At 54.2% G+C, this 27,275-nt stretch overlaps 1 protein-coding gene across 1 annotated transcript in view; it reads left to right on the top strand.

Moving 5' to 3' along the window:
• RHPN2 (rhophilin Rho GTPase binding protein 2) overlaps window positions 1–27,275 on the top strand; it is a 76,997-nt gene that overhangs the window by 12,891 nt on the left and 36,831 nt on the right. Inside the window, exons 2-4 of the mRNA XM_004600705.2 lie at window positions 5,294–5,409; window positions 21,081–21,209; window positions 24,588–24,663. Coding sequence (XP_004600762.1) covers window positions 5,294–5,409; window positions 21,081–21,209; window positions 24,588–24,663 — 321 coding nt within the window. The remainder of the gene's footprint in view (window positions 1–5,293; window positions 5,410–21,080; window positions 21,210–24,587; window positions 24,664–27,275) is intronic.

Raw genomic sequence — 27,275 nt, 5'->3', positions numbered from 1 at the left:
AAAAAAAAAAAGGCCCTGCTTTATGGGTCATGAACCAAATTGGAGGGAACCATTCCTGTAACTGTACGAAGGGGGAAGGCAGTTATTTGGGCCTGTTAAGAGTGAGCCGGGGGGGCTGGAGTGATAGCACAGCGGGTAGGGCGTTAGCCTTGCACGCGGCCGACCGGGTTCAATTCCCAGCATCCCATATGGTTCCCTGAACACCGCCAGGGGTAATTCCTCAGTGCAGAGCCAGGAGTAACCCCTGAGCATTGCTGGGTGTGACCCAAAAAGAAAAAAAAAAAAAGAGTGAGCCAGGGGCTGGCTACAGAATGGGCTGGAAGGATGTTGCTTGGGTCAGACCCTAGCTTCTACCCCTTAATCATCACCAGCGGGTCCACTGATTAACTGCTGGGAGTTACCCCTGCATGTGGCCCAGGACAAAACAAGTAAATCAGCTAAATATTAGGATGTTCTGGGACTGGAGCAATAGTCAGTGAGCAGGGCATTTGCCTTGCATGCAGCCAGACCAGGTTCGATCCCCAGCATCCCCGAGCTAGCCAGGCATGAACCCTGAGCGCAGAGCCAGGAGTAAGCCCAGAGCATCACCAGGTGTGGCCCTCAAACAAAATCAAGCAGAAAATGAGAGCATTCTATTGGGTAGCACTGTCGTAGCACTGTTGTCCCGTTGCTCATTGATTTGCTCGAGCGGGCACCAGTAACGTCTGCATTGTGAGACTCCTTGCTGTTACTGTTTTTGGCATAGCAAATACGCCACGGGGAGCTTGCCAGTCTCTGCCGTGTGAGAGGGATAGTCTCGGTAGCTTGCCAGACTCTCCAAGAGGGACGGAGGAATCGAACCCAGGTCCGCCGCATGCAAGGCAAATGCCCTACCTGCTGTGCAATCGCTCCAGCCCATTCTATGGGGTATCTTGCTATTCTGTGATTGTCAGGCCGGGGGCTTTCCTGCCACTGTTAGGACCTTTGCAACTCTAACTGGGGTGGGGGTGGGGGCTAGGGTGGTGACTGTCTGGGCCGGGATAATGAGACCTCTCTGGAAGGAGGGACCCGAGAGTCCAAAGGCCACCGATAGGTCACTGCCTCAGAAGGTTGGGCACTGTCGCCAAGCTGCTCCCCCTCCCTAGGCTGAGGCCTGGGTGTGGTGCGGATGGGCGGGGCCTCAGGGTTCCAGCTCACCAGCTGTTGTGGGGGTGGCAGTTCTGCACCCCTGAACATAAGGATTCCAAACACATATCCCCGCCCCCCTCTCCCGTCCTCCGGCCACTCAGCAGTCACGCCCATAAGCCACCCCTGGCTGGCGCCAGATAATCTCGTCATCGGCCGTCATTCAGATCACACATCTTTTCTCCCGGAAGGGAGCAACATGACGTGCACCATAACCATGCCGCCGGACCCCGCACCAGGCTGTTTCACTCGGGGCGCCCCAGAGGGGGTGGGTGAGACCCCTCCCCGCCCCAAGGGACCCAGCCCCAGAAGCCAAAAACCTCCGTAACTCAACTGCTGCCAGGCTCATGGCCACTCTCCACGTGCTCAGGCCCAGCCTCACCCACGAGTGAACCTTTCCCTGGACCGTGCGGCCGCAGTACTTTATGGGTCGCACCCTACCCGTAGCACCACATTTGATGGGGTACAAAGTAGGAGGCAACCAGCCTTAGAGGGCAATATGATATGGTTCTGCTTTGGGGCGGGGATTGAGGTTAAGGATGGAAACACCCGAAATATGGTGGTGGGAAGGTGTCATGGTGGTGGGATTGGTGTTTGAATATCAAATGGAATCAAATGTTGTGAACTACTTTATAAAATTAAAAAAAAAAAGATTCCAAACAGATCAGAGCCTGAGATCACCTGCCAGAGTTGGGGGAACACGATTGGTTGCAGTGAAAAAGGTCTAACTTTTTCCTTTTTCCTTTTTTTGGCACCAAGGACCCCCCTGAGCCACCCTGGCAGTGCTTGGGGCCATCTAGAGCTCTACCTGGGGAAGCAGGGAGCTGTGGGTGCCAGGCCCCAAGCTGGAGTGGAGCATGTAGAAGGCATGTATGAAAACACTTCAGTACCTCAGTGGACAGGGAATACACATAGTTCACAGAAAGAGGCTGAAAAGAATGTTTCCAAACTCAAAAAAAAAAAAAAAAAAGGGGAGGGTCTGCCTTCACTCAAATGCAAATGGGAAGGATGAGGTACTTTGATAGAGATTTAAAAATAATACTTTTCAAGGGCTGGAGAGAAAGAACTCAATCGGTTAGAGCTTGGACTTTGTATGCAGGAGGCCCAGGTTCAACCCCCAGTACCCTCGGGTCCCCTGAGCACCACTGGGAGTGGTCTCTGAACACCCCTAGTGGGTCTCAACTTAACAATAAAAATCAGGGGGCTGGAGAGATAGCACAGCGGGTGGGGCGTTTGCCTTGCACGCGGCCGACCCAGGTTCAAATCCCAGCATCCCATATGGTCCCCTGAGCATGGCCAGGGGTGGTTCCTGAGTGCAGAGCCAGGAGTAACCCCTGTGCATCGCCAGGTGTGACCCAAAAAGCAAAAAAAAAAAAAAAAATTAAAAATTAAAACAATAAAAATCAGGGGGCCGGAGCGATAGCACAGCGGGTAGGGCGTTTGCCTTGCACGCGGCCGACCCAGGTTCGATCCCCGGCATCCCATATGGTCCCCCAAGCACTGCCAGGGGTGATCCCTGAGTGCAAAGCCAGGAGTAACCCCTGAGCATCGCTGGGTGTGACCCAAAAAAGCAAAAAACAAAACAAAACAAAAACAATAAAAATCAAAGGAACAGTGTAAAATCAGCAAAGAATCCTATTCTTTTCCCTCAAGGTGCAGTTAGCACACAGGAAAGATGAACAGTGTCATTAACCAACAGGAAATGCAAGTCAGAAGGATGGTGACGTCACAGGCACACGCGCTATACTGGGGCAATCAAAAGAGAACCGTCAGAGGCTTGGTAATGATGTGGCTAAATGAGGGGCTGGAGCAATAGCACAGCGGGTAGGGCATTTGCCTTGCACGAGGCCAACCCGGGTTCGATTCCCAGCATCCCATATGGTCCCCTGAGCACTGCCAGGGGTAATTCCTGAGTGCAGAGCCAGGAATAACTCCTGTACATCGCCAGGTGTGACCCAAAAAGAAAAAAAAAATTGGGAGCGTCTTACATGCACTGTGACGAAAACATACAAGAGACGAGTCCTGTCGGACCCTGTGTCAGTTTTCCCAGGGGTTAGGCAGAGCCCACGCTGTCCTGTTCCTGGGTGTGTAGCGTGCTGTGAAGCATGCATCCACACAACAACGTGCCATCAGCACGCCTTGTTCAGAGCAGCCAGAAAGGGAGGGGATGACCCTTGAATGGAGCCTCTGTGTGGTGGGGGATTGGTCCAGGACATAAAGGTATTGATGGCACATGCTTACAACATGAAGGAAATGGGAAGCCAAGCTAATGGCAACCCGTGACATTATATTTGGCATGCTCTTGTTTATACCAAATGTCTGAAGTGACAGAGGAAACACACCTCTTCAGACAGAAAGTAGATTCGCAGTTGCGGAAAGCTGGAGCCCAGGGTGTTCGTGGGGGACAGCAATAGAATGTCTTACCCCCCTCCCCACCCCGGGGACTGCAGGGGTCAGTCCTTGAAGAGCTTAGAACTTCTTGTCACTAGTCCCATAATGCAGCCCTAACAGATATGCCTTACATTAAAATCCTGGGTTATGAAGATCCGTATGCACCAAGGAATTAGACTCTATCCAGTCTGTATATCTGTTTTACATAATAGCTAGTGCTTAGAAACAGCCTGAGCAGCTATAAGGAAGTGATAAGCTCTAAAAAAGGCAGTTATTAGGTAATCAATAAAATCATGGTTTTGACATCCCTTTGGTAATAAAGGAGACAGTTACGATAGACTATCAAGGAAACATGATAAGCTGGATGGGCTGCAGTAGAAAAAGGGTTGACTCAGTAGGCTTGAGGCTGCTTCCCCTTGGAGGGCCCGCTGGCAAGGTTGGTCCCTTACCTGGCGTCAGGTGCCTGGGCTTCACAGGGGCAGAGTGGTGGCTCAGCAGGCGGAAGCACATGCTTTCCATTGCCAGAGCCCCAGTTTCGGTCCCCAGCCCCCGATGGTGCAACAAGCACAGGAGGTGTGGTCAAAAACCGAAAGGACAGGGCTGGAGTGATAGCAGAGCTGGGAGGGCGTTTGCCATGCACGTGTCCGACCCGGGTTTAATCTTCGGCATCCCATATGGTCCCCCAGCACTTCCAGGAGTAATTCCTGAGTGCAGAGCCAGGACTAATCCCTGTGCATCGTGCATCGCCGGGTGTGACCCAAAAAGCAAAACAAAAACAAAAACAAAAAACAAACCTCAAAAACCAAAAAAACCCGAAAGAAACCCTAAAAGACAGACGTGAAGTGCTCCCTCGCCTCCTACCTGGTGATAAGCTTGACTCATTGAGCACGAGCCTGACTGCAGATCACGAGATGCCGTGGTGACCAGTTCCCAGTGAAGTCTCAGGGACGCATTCTCTCATGGGCCGTCCCCGGCAGGCACATCACCTGTCCCTGATGTTGCATTCTTTGGTTGCTGGGGGAAGAATGTGCTTTCATGATCGGGAGCAGCAAAGGAAGCCGCATATGCCTTCTCTCCCCTATGACCCACTCATGGACCCTTTCCAAGCCGCTCTCAGCCACCTGAGTGGTCAGCACGTGGGTGAGCCCTGAGCCCTGTGAAACCTAGAGGGCCTCTAAATACGGGGAGGTCTGTGGACTCCTGACATAGCCGCTGATGTGAAAAATACCAGCATGCGTGTGAAATAGTGTGGCAAGAAAGAAAGCATCCCCCCAGTAACTGATTGGGACAGTCCTGACTTTGTGCTTAGGGGGACTGGGCAGGGGCTGGATCTCCCGCCTGCAAAGCATGTATCCCAGCTATTGTGTTCTCTCTCTCCGGCCCAGTTTTTTGTTTTGTTTTGTTGGGGGGGGGGGTGCATACTGGTGATGCTCAGGGTTACTCCTGGATCTGCACTTAGGAATTACACCTGAGTGCTCAGGAGACCATAGAGGGTGCTGGGGGTTGAACCCAGGTCAGCTGCCTGCAAGGCAAGTACCCTGCCCGATGTACAATCGCTCCAGCCCCCAGCCCCCTTTTTAAAAATATATATATACTTTTCATTGTGACCCGTATTTTCCCTGTTGGTGATTACTTTTATTTTCAGGAAAAAAATAGCTTTTAAAATAGTTTGAATAGTTTGTTGCACTGCGTGGGGCATTTGTACTTACCAATGGGGCATCTCTCGTTTTCCCCGCAGGGCTGCAATCCTCTTGCACAAACTGGCCGGAGCAAACTGCAGAATCAGAGAGCTGCCTTGAACCAGCAGATCCTGAAAGCTGTCCGGATGAGAACAGGCGCGGAAAACCTTTTGAAGTAGGTGTCTGCTGGCCTCGCTGGCTGCTGTGGCCTCTCCGGCCTGGCTTCCAGGCCAGCTCTTCACATTGCCTTTGGGATTCCTCCTCTTGTCCCAGGATCTTCCTTGCCCGGAACTTGGCAGTGGCCACGCTGAGCTTATGCTTCCATCACTGATGCCACATCTTTGACGCACATGAACTTGATTCTACTATTTTTTTTCGGGGGGGGTGCTGTTGGGCCACATCCAGTGATACCCAGGTGTTACTCTTGGCTTTGCACTCAGGATTTACTCCTGCAGGTACTCGGGGGACTATATGGGTTGCTGGAGATTGAACCCAGGTCAGCTGTGTGCAGGGCAAGTGCCCTACCCGCTGTATTGTTGTTCTGGCCCACTTGATTCTACTAAAGACAAGTTGTGACCCGGCCTGTCTACGTGTCTTTGGGGGGGGTGGGTGGGGTCCCCAGGGGGAGTCTAGTTCCCTTTTGTTTTATCCCGTTCTTGCATCTGTTTTTGTTTTCCTGGCTTTCCATGGGTCTGTTTTCTGCCCAGCCCAGCCTGGTCTAGAATCGCTGTCTAGTAAATGTGGGCCAAAGGCCGGAAAGAAGTGAGGGTGGACAGGAGGAAATGGACATTGCTGCTGCCCGCGTGCGTCTCTAATGAGAGGGGCTGCCCTCATTATTATGCTCTGGTGGTTTTTTATTTTTTTTTTTTTTTTTTTTTTTTTGGTTTTTGGGTCACACCTGGCGATGCACAGGGGTTACTCCTGGCTCTTCACTCAGGAATTACCCCTGGCGGTGCTCAGGGGACCATATGGGATGCTGGGATTCGAACCCGGGTTGGCCGCGTGCAAGGCAAACGCCCTACCCGCTGTGCTATCGCTCCAGCCCCTGGTGGTTTTTTAAACGCGTCGCTTATCCGGCGGGGAGAGAGAGCGCAGTGGAGCCTGCCTTCCCGGTGTCGGGGCGGGCGCTAGCGCCAGCCGGGGCCGCTCCCTCCTGTTGACACACAGCGCAGCCGCCTTCCTGCACACAGAGATGGACTCTGGCCGGCCCCAGGCTGCCTCTTGCTCTGGGGAGTTGAGGCAGGGACCAGGGTTGAGGCAGCCCGAGTAGGAGAACCCATGGGGCACCTGAGAAAGAGCGGTGGAGCGTGAGTGCTCACACGGAGACCAGAACCCAGAAGCCTGGCAGGACATGGACAGTGAATATTGCCAGGGTTTGGGGGCAGGCTTTGCTGCCCGATGGCCCTAGGCAGTCCTGAGTCTATTCAGGAGGCGGTTGGAAGAGTAAATATACAATCCCACTGTTTGTAAGAGAGCCCCGGGGTTCTCTGGAGGGTCACAGATGTATATGCAAGGGACGAGCCCAAGCTCCATTATCGTCATGACAGAATGGGGCCTTGGGGCCGTGAAGGTGGGGATGCTCCTTGGGACACATCTCTGGGGTGGTAAATCAAGGCAGCATGGCCCATGCATGTGTAGGAAGGGCTTGGACATGCGCTTTGCCTATGGACAGATCCCACCCCACCCCCTCCCCCAAGATGGACAGAGAGAAAGAATCAGCCTTCGGAAGCCAAGCCTGGGCTGGGGTCAGGCGGGGGGGGGGGGGCGGGGGGGTGAGGAGGGGGTGGAGGCTGCCCCCTCAGTCCTCATTCCTTGGAGTTTGTCCTGCTTTGGTTGGGTTTGGGGGGGGGGGGCTGCCCCTGGTTATGTCCAGAGCTTCCTCCTGGCTCTGTGCTCAGGAGTCTCTCCTGGCGGTGCTCGGGCACCAGGTGGGGATTGCACCTGGGTTGGTCTCCTGCAAGGCAAGCGTCTCACCTGCTGCACTGTCTCTCCAGTCTCCCATAGTGGTTTTTCTTTTTTTTTTTTTTTTTCAAATGTTGGGCCCCGTTTGGTGGTGCTCGGGGGCCAGTCCCAGTGCAACACTTGGGAGTTGATCGCGCCTCTGGCACGCAGAGTGTATAACTCAAGCCCTCAGACTCTCCCTGCACCTCAGGGTCTTTGAACGTTCTTTTATTAAGTGCAGAAATTGCTTTTTGTTGTTGTTTTGGTGATGCTTAGAGCTTAGTCCTGACACTGTGAGCCACATCTGGTGATGCTTAGAGCTTAGTCCTGACACTGTGCTCAGGAATTACTCCTGGGGGACTTGGGGGGCACCATTGGAGGGCCATATGGGGTGCTGGCGATTGATTCTGCGTCAGTCCCTTGCAAGGCAAGCGCCCTTCCTGCTGTGCTAGCTCTCCGCCCCAGGAATTGCTTCCCTTTCTTTCTGTTGGGGGACACCACAGAGACCCAGAGGAGTTGTCCGGTGACCTGGCCTGGCCCGGCCTCAGGGGTGCCGGTGCTGTCTGTGCTGGCTTAGTGCCCCCAGGCAGGTCTCCAGTCCATGCTGGAGAGCATCTGGAGGTCACTGCTGCGTGTTGGGGCGGAAGGGACGGGGGAGATGGTACCTTTCCCCTGTGGCAGTGTCGCTGTCCCCGGGGAGGTCTGGACCTGGCCACTGTCGGGTCTGCAGGCCCGGTTCGAGCCAGTGGGGCGCGATCTCTAGCTGGGGGCAGCCTGCAGAGTGCCCGGTTGTTCATGCTGGCCAGGCCTGCCCCCCTGCATTTTGCAGCTGTGGGTTCTGGTGACGGGCCAGCCCTGCCACGAGAGGCAGGTGAGCAGCCGTCTTGGTGGCCTCCCCAAAGGACCAGACTGCCTCCGCGTGCTTTGACCAGTACATTTGTTGGACTCCTGTGAAGTGCCCGAGAGTTTGGGGTGCAGGGGAACAAGACTTTACGCCATTCAAAGGGGACGTGGCTGAATCTCTTGTGGGAAGGCCTTAAGACTGAGTGAACAAATCAGTTATGTCAGCTGGGGCCATTTCTCTGGGGCATCTGTGAAAGGAAGTGTCAGCGAGGTGGTGGGGCCCCGAGGGAGGGTGGTCAGGGCCCCCCGCTGAGAGGAGCCTGGGAGTTTTGACGGCGGGACCAGGGCGTCGTGCTTGTCTGTCTTCTCCGTTGACGAGACCAGCCAACAGCCTCTCTGGAACCCCGAGCGCTCAAACTCACTGTTAATCCCATGGTGGGTGCGGGGTGTCGGGGTGGGCGTGGGCGCCGCTGTTAATGATTCTAGGAGTGACTGGAGAGTTCAAAGTGCCCCTCTCCGGAGAATGTTGTCAGAGAAAACCCTACAGGTATTTATTAATCTGACTCAATTGGCACCAACGGTTTCCCAAAACAACAGGGCGCCGAGCCAAGCCTCTGTGCCCGCTCGCCGGCTGGCGCTGCCAGCAAGGGGCCGCTTTCAGCCCTGAACAGGACCCACTGCCCTGCCTGTCGGTGTTCAGGCTCCCCGGGGTCCTGGAACCACAGCCCCCTACTGTGAAGGTAGAGCAGTTGCAGTGGGTGCAGGGGGTGTCTTTCTGGAAAGTTCTCCCCGGATGCGGCAGTGTGGGGTCTTGATTTGCATTGGAGAGGGGCATCAGGGCTGGCCAGGCACAGAGGAGCCGGGTCTGTGTCCCTCAAGCTCTTTTCCTGGTTTGACTCAGCTAGAACAGGTTTTTTTTTTTTTAAATAAATTTTATTGGATCACCGAGAGATACAGTCATACAGTGATCGAGCACCCATCCCTCCACCAATGCACTTTTTTTTTTTCTTTTTGGGTCACACCCAGCGATGCTCAGGGGTTACTCCTGGTTTTGCACTCAGGAATTACTCCTGGCGGTGCTTTGGGGACCATGTGGGATGCCGGGGATCAAACCCGGGTCGGCTGCACGCAAGGCAAACGCCCTACCCGCTGTGCTATCGCTCCAGCCCTGAAATGCACTTTTTTTTTTTGCTTTTTTGGGTCACATCTGGCAATGCACAGGGGTTACTCCTGGCTTCTTTGCACTCAGTAATTACTCCTGGCGGTGCTCAGGGGACCATATGGGATGCTGGGAATCGAACTTGGGTTGGCCACATGCAAGGCAAACGCTATTAACCCACTGTGCTATTGTTCCAGCCTCCACCAGTGCACATTTTCCACCACCAATATTCCCAGTGTCCCTTCTGCCACCTCCACCCCATCCCACCCACCCCCTGCCTCTGTGGTAGATACATCCCCCCCCCCCCCCTCTCTCTCTCTCTCTCTCCCTCTCTCTCTCTCTCTCATTTTGGGCGTTATGGTTTGCAGCACAGATACTGAGAGGCCATCATGTCATCCTGTTTGGTGCATAGTCTACTTTCAGCACGTATCTCCCATCCTGAGTGATCCCTCCAACCATCATTGACTTAGTGCTCCCTTCTCCATCCCAACTGCCTTTCCCTGCAGCACAGAGACAGCTTCCAAACGGTGCAGTGATCCTTATGGCTTATCCACTGCCCTTAGGTGTTAGTCTCATATTAGAGAGCAGGTATTTTTGACAGACCGTGGCCTTGCTGGGCTCGGTGTATCTCTGGGCAAAGGCGGGCTCTGCGGTGGGACTCCGGCCGTCCCTGCCGCGTGGGTCTCGCAGGGACCAGCCCTCACAGGGGTGGGGCGAGGGGCATGGAGAAAGGTGAAGGCTGCTGGTACCTAAGCCTGGAAACTGGGGTGTCCGAGAAGGCGTGACTGCAGGCAACCATCCCCCTTTGCGGGGGTGGGTGGGGGGCCAGGGCAGGCTGCCAGCCCCTCAATCTGGCTCTCCCTCAGGGGCAGCCAGAGGTCTGACTGGGTTTTATTTTATCTCATTATTTTTATTTATTTACTTTGCGGGTGCCGGGGCCCCACCCCAGGTCTCTTGCATGTAAGGCACGCACTTTCCCGCTGAGCCTCATCCCTGGCCCGTATTTTAAATTTTGTTTATTTTTTTTTTCGTGAAGCAAAATAGTTTTTACTGAGAGAAATGGAGAGAGAGAGGAGAGAGAGAGAGAGAGCGAGAGAGCGAGAGAGAGAACCTTCTCACTCTGTTGTTTTGTTTTTACATCTTCCGGGTGCCAGGACTGAACCCAGGACCTTACACATGCAAACCTAGTGCTCTCCACACAGCTCCATTTGAGCTATAGTTAGCATGAAAACGCCAGGTACGGGCAGACGCTGACCCCCCATCGGGGCTCACTCCACACTTTGCATCCTCCCAAGAAACATATTCAGAGAAGTTTTATTTTACTTTATTTTATTTGCTTTTTGGGTCACACCCGGTGATGGACAGGGGTTACTCCTGGCTCTGCACTCAGGAATTACTCCTGGCAGTGCTCAGGGGATCATGGGATGCTGGGAATCGAACCTAGGTCGGCCGCGTGCAAGGCAAATACCCTACCCGCTGTGCTATCACTCCAGCCCTAAAGTTTTTTTTTTTTTATCCTGTCCAAGGTCACACAGCCTTTTTTTCCCCGTTTGTTTTGGGCCATACCCAACAGTGCTCAGGGATTACTCCTGGCTCTTTGCTCAGGAATCACTCCTGGCTGCGCTCGGGGCGCCCTCTGGGATGCCAGGGATAGAACCCAGGTCTGCTGTGTGCAGGGCAACCACCCTACCTGCTGTACTGTCTCGCTGGCCCCGGGTCACACAGCTTTAAAGGGTAAAGCCAGGTCTTGCCCTATGAGTCAAGTCAATTTGATTACCAGTCCTGCTAATGAATCCTCTCTGTTAGTAACAAGAGTGGGGTAAGGAAGGGAGAGAGGGAGAGAGTGAGGGTAGGGAGGAAGGAGCGAGGGTGCATGCCTGACCCAGCACAAGAGTGCTGCTTCCTCCTGGTCAGCAGGAACCAAGGTGGTCCTCGTCCTGGGGATGCACAGGTCCTGGGGAAGCTGAGGAACATCCTCTTTCTCCAAAGAAGGCACAAAGAAATCACTGATTTTCATGTAGAAAGAAGAGCTCAGTATGCACCGATACTGATTAAGGCTCTGGTCTTAATTCCAAGTGTTTAAGGGCCTGCTGCTTCTGTTCTGTTTGGTTTGTGTTTTGTTTGGGGGCCACTCCCCGCTGTGCTCAGGGCTTACTCCTGGCCCTGTGCTCGGGGGTCACTCTTGGTGGTGCTTAGGGCACCATCCAGGGTGCCAGGGATTGAACTGGATCAGCTGGGTGCAAGGCAGGCCCCTTACCCACTGTAGCTGATCCTGAATCCATTTTTTTCTTTTTGGCTTTTTGTTGGGTCACACCCCGCAATGCACAGGGGCTAGTCTTGGCTCATGCACTCAGGAATTACTCCTGGTGGTGCTCAGGGGATCATATGGGATGCTGGGAATCGAACCCGGGTCGGCTGTGTGCAAGGCAAATGCCCTACCCGCTGTGCTAACGCTCCAGCCCCAACCTGATTCCATTTGGATGGGTCATTTCCTGGCCATTTTCTGAGCCTGGCACAGGGCTGCTAGGGCGTGCATGTACGCGCGCGCGCTCCCGCGCGCGCACACACACACACACACACACACACACATACACTCACAGCATCCTGAACTGCGGTACCTTCGTGAGGGAGCCTCGTTTCACCTGGCACAGGGCTGCTAGTGCGTGCACGCGCGCGCATGCACACACACACAGACACACACACACCCCATCCTGAACTGGGGTACCTTCGTGAGGGAGCCTCGTTTCACCAGTGAGTCAGGAACAGCATCACCCGTCCTGGAAACCCAACGCTCGGCTTGAGTTCTGAGTCATCTCTGTACACTCGGGCCCGCGCCACTCCCAGCCTGGCCCTGAGGTCCCTTCCAGAGCACGGCTCTTTCATTTGAAGGAGCAAATCTTGACATCTCACGTTGCCGCCAAGGGGCAGTTCTCTTGATGGGGACAGGAAGACGAGGACTTGGTGTGTTGGGAGGCTCTCCAGGCATTTGACGGGACCCCTGGGTTCCAAACAGGTCTGTTTCACTTGAAGCCACTTAGGCTGCCCAGGGCCAGTGCTCGGGCCCCACCTTCCCCTGGGCTGGAGTCGCCCCTGCTCTGCCTTTCTTTCTTCTCTGAGTCGCGCTTGGTGGAGGCCACATGGAAAAGGGGACGGACAGAACAGGATGGTGCCAGGTGTAGAAGTAGGGGGCTGGGCCTGATCCCCCGGGAGTCATGATTGTTCCAGCTCCTTCTAAAGTGAATTGGATGCGGGGCTGGAGCTATAGCACAGTGGGTAGGGCATTTGCCTTGCACGTGGCCGACCCGGGTTCAAATCCCAGCATCCCATATGGTCCCCTGAGCATCGCCAGGAGTGATTCCTGAGTGCATGAGCCAGGAGTAACCCCTGCATTGCTGGGTGTGACCCAAAAAGCAAAAAAAATTAAAAAAATTAAAAATAAATAAAGCGGATTGGACGCACTGTAGCACATCCAGCTGTGTCCAGGGCCCCCTCCTGGCTCGATGCTGCGGGTGTCCCAGGGACCCTGGGGTACCAGGAATCAGACCTGGGGCTTGTGCATGCAAAGCCTCTACTCCAGCCCATCGAGGTATCGCAGGTCCTACCTTACCACACTGGGCGGACACATGGGACTAGAGTAGGAGTGAATGAGGCTTGCGAGAGCAAGGAACGAGAAGGGATTTAGCTGGAAGTAGGCAGTAGGTGCTGCAAGGCTCTCTATATTCTATTCAGATGTGCCCCCCCTCCTCCTTTCGGTCCCCCGTTGCCCCCGAGGTTCCTGGCAGGCAACAGGAGGAAGGGAATGTGACCTGGAACACAGTTCACTCCCAGTAGCCGAGGGCAACCGGCGGCTAGAAAGAAGCTGTTCCTAATATGAGGGCCGCGGGCTGGGAGGGTTTCTCCTCGCGTCCTTGTGGTCATTATCAGCCCGTGAATCAGTCCTGTTCTCCGTAACTAGGTACTGCAGGTTTTACGAGTTGCGGGTTGTGACCCATGGTCTGTAATGAGATCGATGCAGGGGGTTGCAGTGGGGGCAATAAAACATAAATGTTGGGTCTAGTTCCCGGTGGGGGGGCCCCTGTCCCCTCTGGGATCCCCAGAGTCCATCCTTTGTAGCCGGCAAGTGAGGGAGAGGGTGAGTGTTCCTCGGGAAGGCCGGTGGCCCCAAGGCCAAGCCTGACCCAGGACCAGCTCCAGCTGCTAGAGAGAGAGAGGCCTTGGGGCCAGGGCTCAGTCACCGGCCATCAGGGATTTAATTGAGTGGACCCACACAGTGAAACCTCCATAAATCCCTGTACTTACGGTGCTCCCCAGGAGTTTCCGGGTTGGCGAGTGCAGCGGGGCGCTGGAGGATAGCGTGGCCCTCCTGGCCCACGGGGGCACTTCTACCAGGCTGTTCTGAGCGGTGGGCAGCTCCCCTGTCGTGAGATCCACCTGCACCTCAATCTGAGACGTGTACTCGGCCTTTTCCCCTCTGCAGAGTCCTCCGTGTCTTTCTCTCTGTCTCTGTTTCTTGGTCTCCCTCCTTCCCTCTTAGTTCTCGGAAAAAAAAAAAAAAGATTTTACCTCAAAAAGTAAAATTAGGGTCGGAGTGATAGCACGGTAGGTAGGGTGTTTGCCTTGCACACGGCCGACCTGGGTTCAATCCCTGGCATCCCCTATGGTCCCACAAGCACCACAACCAGGAGTCATTTCTGAGTGCAGAGCCAGGAGTAGCCCCTGAGCATCACTGGGTGTGACCCAAAAAGGAAAAAAAAAAAGTAAAATAAAAAAGAAATAAAACTGGGGCTGGAGCGATAGCATAGTGGGTAGGGCGTTTGCCTTGCACACGGCCGACTCGGGTTTGATTCCCAGCATCCCATATGGTCCCCTGAGCACCTCCAGGGGTAATTCCTGAGTGCAGAGCCAGGAGTAACCCCTGTGCATTGCTAGGTGTGACCCAAAAAGCAAAAAAAAAAAACAAAAAACAAAAAAAAACCATAGTGAAAGTAACTGAAGTGTCATGCTCGCCCTGCAGGTGGGTTATCAGATCTGAGGGGTGTTGTAGGACCCCCGACCTGGTCAGTCACATGGAATAGCTGTACCTAGGGTGAGGCCCTACACGCAGAGTGTGTGGGGCTGGCATCAGGATGGAACTCTCAGGTCACTGCGTGGTGTCAGAGAAGCACAGCTGGAGCTTCTGACGTTTTGTGTGTTTGCTCTGACACTGCAGGGGTCACACTCAGAACTTGGCACCTGCCGGGCAAGTGCTGTCCTGCCGAGCTGCGTCCCCCCAACATCATTGTGTATTTGTTGTTGTTGTTGTTGTTAGCTTTTGTGCTTTTGTTTTGGGGCCACAGCCTGGCAGTGCTTAGGGCTGACGCCTGGCTCTGCATTCAGGACTCAGCCCGGGTGGGGCTCGGGGGTGCTGTGTGTGCTCTGGGATGCTGGGGACAGTACAGCCCTACCCGCGGTGCTGTGTCTGCACCCATCCTTGCTAGTTGGAGGAGCTGTTGGGTATTACTATGACTCTCAGAATGCGTTGGAATGGAGTGTGTTGGAGTGTGTCATGGGGTTGGCCAAGTGGTTTGTGAGTCTTGTTTCTGTTGTGTGCCGTGTACACAGGTGTGATAGTGTCTTTCTTTCTCTTTGTGAGTCGGGGACCTCCCAAGAAAGGCTCAAGCCCTTCCTGGCTATATTGAACCCAACTATGCAGGCGGACCCAGTGGTAGTGTGTGTGTGTGTGTGTGTGTGTGTGTGTGTGTGTGTGTGTGTGTGTGTAGGGGCGTATGGGGCGGCACCCTGATGGTGCTCTGGCAGCTCCTGGCAGTACTCAGGGAGCCGTCATGCCAGGGCTGCCTGGTGGGCGCCAGGCTACCTCTTGGGCCCTGGAAAATGAGTTTCTTACGTTCTCCTGACTCCCTACTCCCAACAAAATAGCAGAACAGAATGCGACACTGTCTGGTCACTGGGCTGAGCTGTCGGGAGCCTGGACAACTGGCCAGGACCCTGTCTGAATGGGCAGGATGTGCTTGGGTGCTGGCCCAGGAGAGGGGTCCAGGGAAGAAAGGAGAGTGCCAGATGGGGCAGCAGATCCAGGTGAGCACTCCTGGGCGACCCTCCCGATGGCCCCGGGGCGGGTGGGGAAGCCGGGTGGGGGGACGAGCCTGTGAGGAGCTGGTCTGCTCACTGCTGTGCTGGGCAGAGTAAGTGGGGGTAGAGGCGGGGGAAGGATGGGAGCTGGGGGTTTGTGGGGCTGGGGACGGAATGGTGGTGGCATGGATTGGTGGCTGGGGGATGGGAGTGGGAGGGATCTCGGCCGGGAGTGATGGTGACTGGTGAGATGGTGACTTGGGGGGGAGAGGGAGGACAGTGGCTGGGGGGATGGTGGTTGGGGAGGGATGGTGATTGGGGAGAATGGTGATTGGGAGGGATGGTCGGCTGGGGAAGATGAAGGTTGGGGAGATGATGGCTGGGTGTGATAGTGGCTGGGGTGGTGGCTGGTGGCTGGGGAGATGGTGGCTGAGGGTAGTGGCTGGTGGCTGGGGGTGATGGTGGCTGGGGGAGATGGTGGCTGGGGGAGATGGTGGCTGGGGGAGATGGTGGCTGGGGGTGGTGGCTGGTGGCTGAGGGTAGTGGCTGGTGGCTGGGGGTGGTGGCTGGGGGTGGTGGCTGGTGGCTGGGGAGATGGTGGCAGGGGGTGGTGGCTGGTGGCTGGGGTGGTGGCTGGTGTCTGAGGGTAGTGGCTGGGGTGGTGGCTGGTGACTGGCGAGATGGTGGCTGGGGGTGGTGGCTGGTGGCTGGGGTGGTGGCTGGTGGCTGGGGTGGTGGCTGGTGTCTGAGGGTAGTGGCTGGGGTGGTGGCTGGTGATTGGGGGATGATGGTGGCTGAGGGTAGTGGCTGGTGGCTGGGGAGATGGTGGCTGGGTGGTGGCTGGTGGCTGGGGAGATGGTGGCTGGGGTGGTGGCTGGTGGCTGGGGGATCGCAGTCCTGCTCTTTGACTCCTGGTGTGTGCTTCTAAGGACCCCTGGTGTGTGGCCTCAGCTGTGTGCTTCTAAGGACGCCCTCAGGGAGAGCTGAGCTGAGCAGGCTGGGTTCTTGGCCTGTGGGGTCTAGCTCAGCCTGCCCAGTACGTGGTTCCTTATTCAGAGTTTCCTAACTTGGGGGAATCTCTCGGAGGCCTTCCTGTAGGTAGGTGGCAACATCGGATAAGCTACCCCGTGCTTTCCTGTGACCAGTAGGTATCGGGGTTGTTGCTGCTTTTTAGTTTTTGTGAATAACGTTATGCTAAATGTTCACACACGTGTCTTGGGACCTACGCTTTCACTTTCTCGTATGGGCTCCTAGGAGTGCAGTTTCTTGGTAAAATGGTCTGTGTTTTGGTTTCTCGTTTGGGGCCACACCCAGCCCAGCTGTCTCACTTCTAAGGCGGTGTTGGGGTCCACGCCAGGCCTCTAGCATGTGGCCCATCCCTGACCTGGAAATGTTTGTTTTCTAGAACTCTCCAGCTGTTTCCGAGCATGGCCGTACCATCTCCATTCCACAGCAGGTCGTTTTATTTGCTTCACTCGCACCTATTATTGTGTCCTTTTTTAAAAAAGCCAAGTTTGAGGTGTGCGCTGATATCTCAAGATGCTTTAAATTTGCATGCTCCTCTCTCTTTTTTTTTGGTGGGGGGTGGAGGGGGTGGTAACACCACACCCGGCTGTACTTCTGACTTGGTGCCCCGGGAATCACTCCTGGCAAGGCTTGGGAACTAAATGTGGTCCTGAGAATCGAACCCAGGTTGGCCATGTGCAAGGCAAGTGCCCTACCTGCTGTATTATCTCTCCTGCCGCTTGATGAATGGTATTGAACATCATATTGTGTGCTTATTTTGAAAAGCATATGTCCCTAGTGAAATGCCTTTTCTAATCTTTGTCCATTCTATTTATCTGTATTTATTTTGGGGCAGGGGCCATGCATGTCCGGTCCACAGGGCTTAGTCCTGGCTCTATACTTGGGGATCACTCCTGGTGGTGCTTCAGGGACTCACATCCTACCTAAAGTGCCTGGAGATTACCCAGCTCACAGGACTGCACCCAGCACTGCTCAAGGGGACCATGTGGTGCCAGGGATGGAACTGGGGTTGGCCACATGAAAGGCACATGCCTCAACCCTATACTAAGTTTTTCAGTAGGGAGCATAAGCACTCTATCTTTGTTCTTTTTCAAAATCACTAGGCCATTATTCTGTATTCTCCACATCTTCATATGAATTTTAGGATAAGCTCATCAGTTTCTACTAAAAGACTTCTAGGAGTTTTGATTAGAAAATTGTTTCGATTCTATAGATCCAAATCTTGACAACCCTGAGTCTTTCTTTTCTTTCCTCACCCTGGGGTGTCTCTGATCTGTCAGCAGGGTTTTGTAGTTTTCAGTGTACATGTCTTATCACTGTATCACTGTCATCCCATTGTTCTTCAACTTGCAGGCACCGGTAATGTCTCCACTTGTCCTAGGCCTGAGATTTTATCAGCCTCTCTTTACTTGTCCTTCAAAACGGTGCCGGTGCCGCATTGGAGGCTCTTTCAGGGTCAGGGGAATGAGACCCATCATTGTTACTGATTTTGGCATATCAAATACACCATGGGGAGCTTGCCAGGCTCTGCCGTGCGGGCAGGATACTTTTGGTATTTTGCCGGGTTCTTCGAGAGGGAGAACTAGATAATAAGAGGTCTTCCGAGAGCTTTGTTTTATAGTCTCTGGATTTTGGCTTACATGGCACCGGGGGCAGTTTGTGGGTGTGACCGCCTAGCTACTGGAAAATAAAGGGGGGATCTGGGTGGAGGAGGCCCAATCCTGATCCGAGCAGGCTTTGAGATCTCAGCCCCAGATCCTGCACACCTGGGTTCCTCTACTGGTTCCTTCATGCATGAGGCTCTTCCGAGCATGTGGAGAGTGGCTGTGAGCATGGCTGTGGCTGGGTTCTGGAGGTCTTTGGCTGTGGGGGCTCTGCTCAGGGTGGGGAGGGAAACTCAACCCGCCCCCCTCCAAGGGGCCCCGGTGAAGACAGCCAGGCGCGAGGGACTGGAGACTCTGCGTCGCTCTCTTCCGGGAGCTTTGTTTTATACTGTTCTTAAATATGTACCTGAATATTTGATTCTTTCTGACACTATTAAGAATGAGTCTTTCTCTTCAGATTATTCACTAAGTTAAAATATTTAGAAATGAAATGAATCTTTGCATATTGATGTGTATCCTGTGACCTTGCTAAATTCAGTGTTTCTGGATTTTTTTTTCCTTTTGGTGAATGTGTAGGGATTTTTTTACAAGATAATGTCATCTGTGAATAAAGAGTTTTACTTTTTGCCTTTACAATCTGAATAATTTTATTCTGGCCTGAACCCTCTTGCAATGTTAGTTAATTAAAATTTAAGTGAAAAAGCAACTCTAACCATAGATGTCAAAACCCAACCAAGCCACAACCCATCTTTCTTTCATTCCTTGCTCATAAAGGGAAAAGCATCGGACTTTTTTTATTTTTCAGACGTGTTCATTTATTTGACCCATAAAATTAGGCAAATAAAGATAAATACAGTAGCATAAAAAGAATACTACTACTTGAACACACAGCAGTGATCAAAAATAATGAATTAATGGAATGGATCCTAGGATTTAATGTGTAAAAATACCCATACAGGAAATCTTTGTGCTTCTTTTAAAAAAAGTTTTTTGGATTTTGGGCCATTCCTGGTGATGCTCAGGGGTTACTCCTGGCTCTGCACTCAGGAATTACTCCAGGCAGTGGTCAGGGGACCATCTGGGACCCAGGTCAGCCATGTACCGGCTATACTATCACCGAAGCCCCAAATCTCTGTGCTTCTAATTTCACTGAGCCCAGTACTGAACGGGCTTCTTCATATTCCTTAGCTTCTCCCAGGCCTTTTCCACTCGGTGGTTGCACCTTCGAGACTGATCCAGCTGCTAGATTATCCTCAGGGACTCTTAGAAAGAGTCTCCCCCGTTTTTTATTCTGTTTTGGTTGTTTTGGGACCACCCCCTATGGTGCTCAGGGGGCTATAACTGTCTCTGTGCTCAGGATTGACCCCTGAGAATCCTCAGGGAACCATACGCAGGTCTGGGATTGAACCAGAGTCAGCTACATACAAGGCAAGTGACTAAATCTCTTAGTCAAATAGTGGTCAAATGTCATGTTGGCTGGATGCCAGCAGGTACCCTCTCTGGTCCCGTTCGTTTCTAATAGCATGATTTTCACCTCTTTCAGTTTCACTCTTTTCATTGGCTTCTATTTTGTACATCACTTTTTCTTCGACCACTCTCTTCACCCCACCAGGTTTTCTCTTGCTCGGTCTCCCCAGAGACTGGAGTGCCGTAGGAGGGAGGGGCAGGACCTGGGCAGCCGTGGAGCCCGGGCTCGTCCGTCTGATGCCAGCCATGGACGTGTGTGTGTGTGTGTGTGTGTGTGTGTGTGTGTGTGTGTGTGTGTGTGTGTGTGTGTGTGTGTGTGTGTGGCTTTTGGGTCATACCCAGCAATACTCAGGGGTTACTCCTGGCTCTGCACTCAGGAATTACTCCTGACGTTGCTGAGGGGACCATATGGGATGCTGGGAATCGAACCTGGATCGGCTGGGAGCAAGGCAAATGCCCTCCCCACTGTGCTATCACTCCAGCCCCCGGCCATTGACTTTTGTAGATGCATTATGAAATTTCATAAATTCTCCTTTGTTCCTAATTTGTTGATTTTTTTTTAAATCATGAGTCTGTGTGGAACTTTATCACCTGCTTCTTTTGATCATGTCTTTTCTTGCCCTTTATTCTTTCTAATATATTGTTATATTGAGTTTCTTTTCTTTTTCTCTTCCCTTTTTTGGTAGTGGGGTTATGCCACACCTGACAGTGTTCAGGCACTCTCCCTGACTCTGTGCTGAGGTATGACTCCTTTTGACTTGGGGGCACCACGTCCATTGTGGTGGTGGGGGGTGGGGTGGGGAAATTGAACTGAGGTTGGCTGGATGCCAGCAAACACCTAATTCCTTTTAAAATGTAACAACAAGGGGAGGCTAGAGTGGGTACAGAGGGTAGGTGGTCAACTTGGATTCGATCCCTGGCACCTCTGAGCCCTGCCAGTGGTGATCCCTGAGCAGAGAGTCAGGAGTAAGCCTTGAGCACCGAAAAGTGTGGTCCCCACTCCCTCCAAAATGAATTAATTGGACTTGGAGTCAACATCACGTGCCAGTGCTTGGGGGGGTCATCACACATAATGCTAAAGGGACCATAGGTGATGCTGGGGAATGACCCAGCGTTGGCACATGCAAGGCAAGCACCTTAGCCTCCGTACACTCTCGCTGGCCCCAACCAGAGTAATTTTGTGCTGTGTTTTGTTTTGGGGGCCACACCTGACGATGCTCAGGGGCTACTCCTGGCTCTGCACTCTGTAACCATTCCCGCTAGAGATCAGGGGATCATATGGGATGCCGGAGATTGAACCTGGATCTGCGCATGCAAGGCAGGTGCCAACCCACTGTACTGTCATGCTGGCCCATTGATCAGTTTTCTAATGTTAAACCAACCTTGCATTTTTGGGATAAATCCTGCGTGGCCATGGCTTGCTATGTGCATCTATTTTTTTTTTTTTCCTTGGTGGTGGTGGTGCCAGGAATTGAACACCGGGGTAGCTGATGCTGGCTGGAAATGGTCTCTTGGGTCATCAGTGCTGACCCTCTGCACCCATGTCTGTGGCCTCGTGCTGAGCGTGTTGTTGGCCCATGTTCCTTCCCTGGCAGGTGCCCAGCATCTCCGAGACAGCTCATCCCCTGTGTCACTCCGCATCTGCAGGTTCCCTGTGTGGATGGTGGGAGGGGGGGCGTCTGGTCTGCGGCTGCGGGGGTGCTTGTCTGAGAGTGTCTCTCTCTCCCTCTTGTACAGGGCAGCCACCAACAACAAGGTCCGGGAGCAGGTGCGCCTGGAGCTGAGCTACGTGAACTCCAACCTGCAGATGCTCAAGGAAGAGCTGGAGGGACTCAACATCTCCGTGGGCGTCTACCAGAGCACAGAGTAAGAGTCCACGGCGGCTGCAGCTCATGGCCCCGCCCCAGAACATGCTGCATGGGGGTGGGGGGTGCAGATGGAACCCATGTGGGGTGCAGCCCCCATTGGGGAACAGGGATGCTCGGGGAGGGGGGCAGCCAGGATGAGAGTTCACGGGGGGTTTATGGGACATGGCTACAGATGAAAATGGAAGCATTTCTTTTTTTTTTAAATTTTTAAAATTTTATTTTCATTTATATGATCTGAAGAGAAACCAGAGTATGGAGTGATAGCACAGTGGGTAGGGCGTTTGCCTTGCACGCGGCTGACCCGGGTTTGATTCCTCCGTCCCTATCGGAGAGCCCGGCAAGCTACCGAGAGTATCACACCCGCACGGCAGAGCCTGGCAAGCTCCCCGTGGCGTATTTGCTATGCCAGAAACAGTAACAAGTCTCACAATGGAAACGTTACTGGTGCCCACTCGAGCAAAGCGATATTGTAAATGGTTTGGGGTCCAGGGGCTGGAGCGATAGCACAGCGGGTAGGGCGTTTGCCTTGCATGCGGCCGACCCGGGTTCGAGTCCCAGCATCCCATATGGTCCCCTGAGCACTGCCAGGAGTAATTCCTGAGTGCAGAGACAGGAGTAACTCCTGTGCATCGCCGGGTGTGACCCAAAAAGCAAATAAATAAATAAATAAATAAATAAATAAATAAATAAATAAGGTTGGGGTCCAGAGACATCTCTGTAGGGAGCTAGTCCATTTTGAGCTTCATGTGGGAGTCTGGATCAAGGCCATTGATGCGCTGAGATGGCGCCCGGAGGCAGATCGTGGGCGTGACAGCCAGGACCCCAAGCCGGCGCAGAGACGGAAAGGGGCTGGCCCGTCTCCACTGCCGCCACGTGGCCTGGAGTCTTAGTCCCTGAATCCACGTCCCTGGGTTTTGCTCCTGGAAGCTCGTGGCCATCGGGTTTCACCTGGAGCGGGCGGGCGGGGAGGGCGCACCTGCTCCCCAGTGGAATTGGCTTGGCATAGCTCGGTGTGCCAGAGATCTCTGGCAAGCTGTGTCTAAGGGGAGCATGTGTTTTGTTTCGTTTTGCTTTGTGTTTCGGGGCCCCGTCTGGCGGTGCTCCGGGCTTTCTCGTAGCTCTGCACTTGAGAGTCGCGGCTGGCGGGCCTGAGGTACTCCTGGTAGTGATCGGGGGACCACGTGGGATGCCGGGGATCAAACCCAGGTTGGCCACGTCCCAGGCAAATGTCCTATCTGCTGTACTGTCACACTGCCCCCTCGTCCGCCCCCCAAGATAGTGTTTATCGAGACTTACTTAGAAAGAGAGGAAATATGTGTCTTCAGGCGAGAACACAGGCTTCTCCAGTGTGGGAACAGCAAAAGGACATAGAGACAAGCAGGCGAGATGCGTGTTCAAGGGGGAGCACAGCCCGGAGAGCCCGAAGGAAGTGAGACTTCTTAAGAGGAGGCTGGTGGGGCCAGAGCGAGAGCACAGTGGGGAAGGGCATTTGCCGTGCACGTGGCCGACCCATCTGGTCCCCTGAGCATCATAGGGTGTGACACAAAAAGCCTAAATAAATTAAGAAATAAAGGGGCTGGAGCAATAGCACAGCGGGTAGGGCGTTTGCCTTGCACGCAGCCGACCCGAGTTCGATTCCCAGCATCCCATATGGCCCCCTGAGCACCGCCAGGGGTAATTCCTGAGTGCAGAGCCAGGAGTAACCCCTGTGCATCGCCGGGTGTGACCCAAAAAGCAAAAAAAGAAAAAATAAATAAAAGGGGGGTGAGCCCCGGAAACCAGCCCCCCTTGGCCTGTGCTTTCTCCCATCGCCCCCCTGCCCCGCCCCGCTTTGTTCTGTCGAGTCCACGGGAAGCATGAGGGCGCGGAGCCTCTTCCTGCAGACCCTGCGGCAGCCTATGCCTGGCCCGAGTCCCTTCGGGTGCCCCGTGGCACTGCTCTGCCCCAGGGTCCTGGGAGACGCAAGGCAGTGTGTCAGAGGGGCTACAGGGACGCCGATTTCCACTGGTGGGGCTGGCGCTCAGGAATGGCCCGTGGGCAGTGCACAAGTGTCCCAAGATGGTGGTGGCGGTCAGTCCCTGTGGGGCAGCTGGTGCACGCTGCTGATGGCCCCTGCCACTGCCCACTCCCTCTCAAGGACCCCCCCCGCCCGTCCCCAGCCACCTGGCAGTCATGGTCACAGAGCCGGTTCTCTCAGCACCGGGTTGTGGAGGGCAGGCCTGGCCAGGGGCCTGGGGACTCTTGCTGCTCCCAGACAGTGGGGGAAGTTCAGCTCTGCCCCACTGCCCGGGCCTGGCTGCCCCCTCCAGGGACGCCCGTTGGCACAGCCCTGGTTTCTGCCCCAGAGAGGACAGAGCCGCTGCAGGCTCACAGACCCGCACACAGGAGCTAGATCTCCGCAAAACTCAGCCGGCCTGCCAGAAGACCGGGGTGACCGAGTGACCAGTGAGGGGGACTGAGGGGAAAGGAAGCCGTGGGCCAGAGTCTGACTCTGGCTGGGGGCAGTGGGGACTCAGTCTCCCTGAGAGCAGTGATGAATCCCGGACGGGTATGCCTCGAAGCCCTGGAGGGGGCGTCCCAGAGCCCGGGCTGGAGGCAGTGAGGACAGGTGGGAACCCCCAGGGGAGGGCGTGCTGGGATGGGCGGGAGTAGGCAGGATGGCAGTGGGTCCAGCCAGCCCCTGACCCCCAGCCCTTGGCTCCCACTCCATGTCCCCATCATGGACAGATTCTCAGGCCATGAAAGGAAAAGCTCCTCGCTGAGGACAGGGTTGGTCAGGCAGGTGTGTGTGTGTGCATTTGTGAGTGTGTGTGCATGTGTGGAAGTACATGTGGGAGTGCATATATGTGTAACTGAGTAATTATGCCTGTATGTTCATGACTCTCAGCATGTGTATGCATGTGTGTGTGCACATGTGTGAGTGCATTTGTGAGTGTGCACACATGTGCGAGTCTTTGCATGTGTCAGTGCATGTGCCTGTATGCACGAGTGAATATGCATGTGTGTATGCATATGTGAGTGCCTGCACAAGAGTGCATATGTGTGTGTGTGCGTGTATGTGAGTGCCTTCATGAGTGTGTGTTTGCATGTTGAGTACATCGTGTGTGTGAGTGATCACGCACGCTTGTGCCTGAATGTGTGACTCTCCGTGTGTATGCATGTGTGAGTGCATAAGTGTGTATGTGTGTACGTGTGTGACTGTGGAGCCGGGACAGCACAAGGTGCCAGCCCTGAGCAGTGATGGCCCGTGGGAGTGGGGCTGGTCACCGTCTGTGGTCGGGGGGAGAGGGGGGGCTGAGCTGGCTGCCAGGGCAGGTGTGGGTGTGCAGGGGGGCTGGGGGAGGGGTGCTCACCCAGCCTGCCGTCTTCCCCACAGGGAGGAGTTCACGATTCCCTTGATTCCGCTCGGCCTGAAGGAAACCAAGGATGTTGACTTCTCCGTCGTTCTCAAGGTAGGCCCGGGGCGCTGGCGCAAAGGGCAGAGCCGTGAGACTGGTTTCCTTTCTTATTTGCTGTCCCCGTGGGAGGCCTTGGCTCAGGACCAAGTGTCCCTTGGTTTCTGCAAGGTGACCTGAGCCCCTAGCCGGCCACGCGGAGACCTGCCACTCACACTCACACTCACACTCACACTCACTCACACTCACACTCACTCCCTCTCCTTCCTTCCAGCGCTCCTGGGGATGGGCAGTTCAGCCTCGTCCCTCACTCAGGGCCTGGGGTGCTGTGGAATTCATTTGCTTCCTCTTACGGGGCTCCCCGTTGGCGTTGGGGGTTTCCAGGGCTACACCTGGTTTGGCGGTGGTGGGTGCGGGGCGGGGTGAACGTGCCCCAGCTCTGGGCCATCCCCAGGGCCCCCGCGCTTCCCCCTGCAGTGTCCTGTTTCAGTGTCTGTTGTTTTGGGTTTTGATTTCTGGCCACACCCGGTATTTAGTGGTTGCTTAGGGGTTGCTCCCAGGCAGTGCTCTGGGGACTGTGCTGAACCCAGGGCTTACACACACACACACACACACACACACACACACACACACACACACACAGAGAGCCTGAGCACCACCAGGGATATTTGACTGCAGTCACACACACACACATACACACACACACACAGCCTGAGCGCCACCAGCGATATTTGACTGCAGTCACTTCCTTACACGTTTGCCCTCAAAGTCCGTGCATCTATCTTTGCATTCCAAAGTAAATCAAGTGTGTTAGGTTCTGGGTCCGGTGCCTGGCATCACTTTTTCTTTTAAATCAAAGGGATTAGTGCGTTGCTTTGACTAGCTTTGAGTAATGGACACGGACACCCCCACCCCAAAGGCCTGGGTGTCCGTCTTTGTCCAGTCCATCTCTGTTCAGATGTTCGCCGACGTGACGGGCGTCCGGCTCCTCTTACCTTCGTCCAGTGGGCAGCCGGTTCCTGCTGCTGCACCCCTGTCTGTCTCTGCTGGGCGCTGGAGTGCTCAGGCCCGGTGGGGGGGTGGGGGGCAGGAGACAGGTGCCCCGTGGAGGCACCCCGTGCAGGTGGGGGAGGGCCCACAAGGCCACCCTTGCCTGGGGCGCCGTCTCTCCCAGCTGCAGCACTGTTTTGATGAATCACCTCAAACTTCCTCAGGAGGAGAAAGGGGTGGAAGGTAGTGCCTGTCTCAGAACTTTCCAGAACAGGCTTGTGGTATCGGGTAAATCCCAGCTTCGGGGAAAAGGCTTCAGAGTTTAGCTTTTTTTCAGTCATTCTGCTCATTGACTCATCGTGGGCGGCTTCCAGCCTAGAGAACAGGCCTGTGGTGTGTTGGTGAAACGTGTCCTTTCCGAAGCCATTGGTAGGTGTTTTCCTCACCGGCATTCCGGGCCGGGCCTGCCTCTGCCTTGATTTCTCCCAGTGCTCTTTAGATACTCCTGTTTGTTTGTTTGGCCACATCTGGCAGTGCTCAGGTCTAACTGCTGGCTCTGCACTCAAGGGGCCCTCCTGGCAGTGCTCAGGGGACATATGAGGTGCTGGAGATAGAACCTGGGTCAACCCAGGTGTACACGACAAACCTGTTGTACTGTCACTCTGGCTCTGGGCACGCGTGCTTAAACCCTGGTCCCCATCCCTGTGAGCCGGCTTGAGTTTGGAGCTTGAGAAGGGACCGTGGAAGTCAGTCAGACAGGATCCAGCATTTGTAGGCCTGAGATTTCCAGCAATTTGGGACCCACATCTCCCAGCTGACGTTCCACAGGTTTGCGCTTGCGCGGGTCTCTGAGGCTCCCGACAGCCCTTTAGTCTGTGCAAGTGCCCTTCGTGCCTTTGCAAATGGTCTGGACAGAGTTACTGGGTTGTTCCCGGCCGGCGTTTGAGAGGAGAAACGTGGGGCTATTTTTGCGGGCATCTGTAGGGAACCCCATGTATCACGCGCTGAATTCCACACGAAAGCAAGAGAGAAGGAAAATCACATGCTACGGAATGACTGACTTGACCACTGCTCAGCTGGGGTTTCCAACCATGTTATTTCAGCAAGAAAGGAACGCGACAAATGTCGCTCGTACACAAGAGCACATGAAGGGCTGTTCTATTTTCTCCCTTCCACATTTGTTGACGACAATGGTTGCTGCAGAAGTAGCTGACTGGATTTGGGCAATTTCAGTTGTCTCTCAGATGCAACCCATGCGTCCGTGTGATAGTTCATGCCGGTAAGCCTCCTCACGGGAGTTTCTTCATTTTTAATGAAGAAAATAGGATTAAAAAGCCCCATGAGGGGCTGGAGAGATAGTATAGTGGGTATTGCGCTTGCCTTGCATGCTGCTGACCTGGGTTCGACTCCTGGCACCCAGCATCGTCCCTAGAGCACCTCCAGGAATTAATTCCTGAGTTCAGAGCCAGGAGTAACCCCTGAGAATTACCGGGTGTAACCCAAACACCTTAAAAAGAAAAAAGAAAAAAAAAAGAACTGTCACCATCAAAATGAGGTTTTGTTTTTTCTTTTTTGGGGGGAGGGTCAGAGATCTATTGTTATTGCCTTTAAATAAAACTTCATTTTTTTTTCTTCTTTTTGTTTTGTTTTTGTTTTTGCACCCATACCTGACTGTGCTC

The sequence above is a fragment of the Sorex araneus genome, chromosome 8, assembly GCF_027595985.1.
Source record: "Sorex araneus isolate mSorAra2 chromosome 8, mSorAra2.pri, whole genome shotgun sequence".
Lineage (NCBI taxonomy): Eukaryota > Metazoa > Chordata > Mammalia > Eulipotyphla > Soricidae > Sorex > Sorex araneus.
This window is presented reverse-complemented; position numbering and strand designations above follow the sequence as displayed.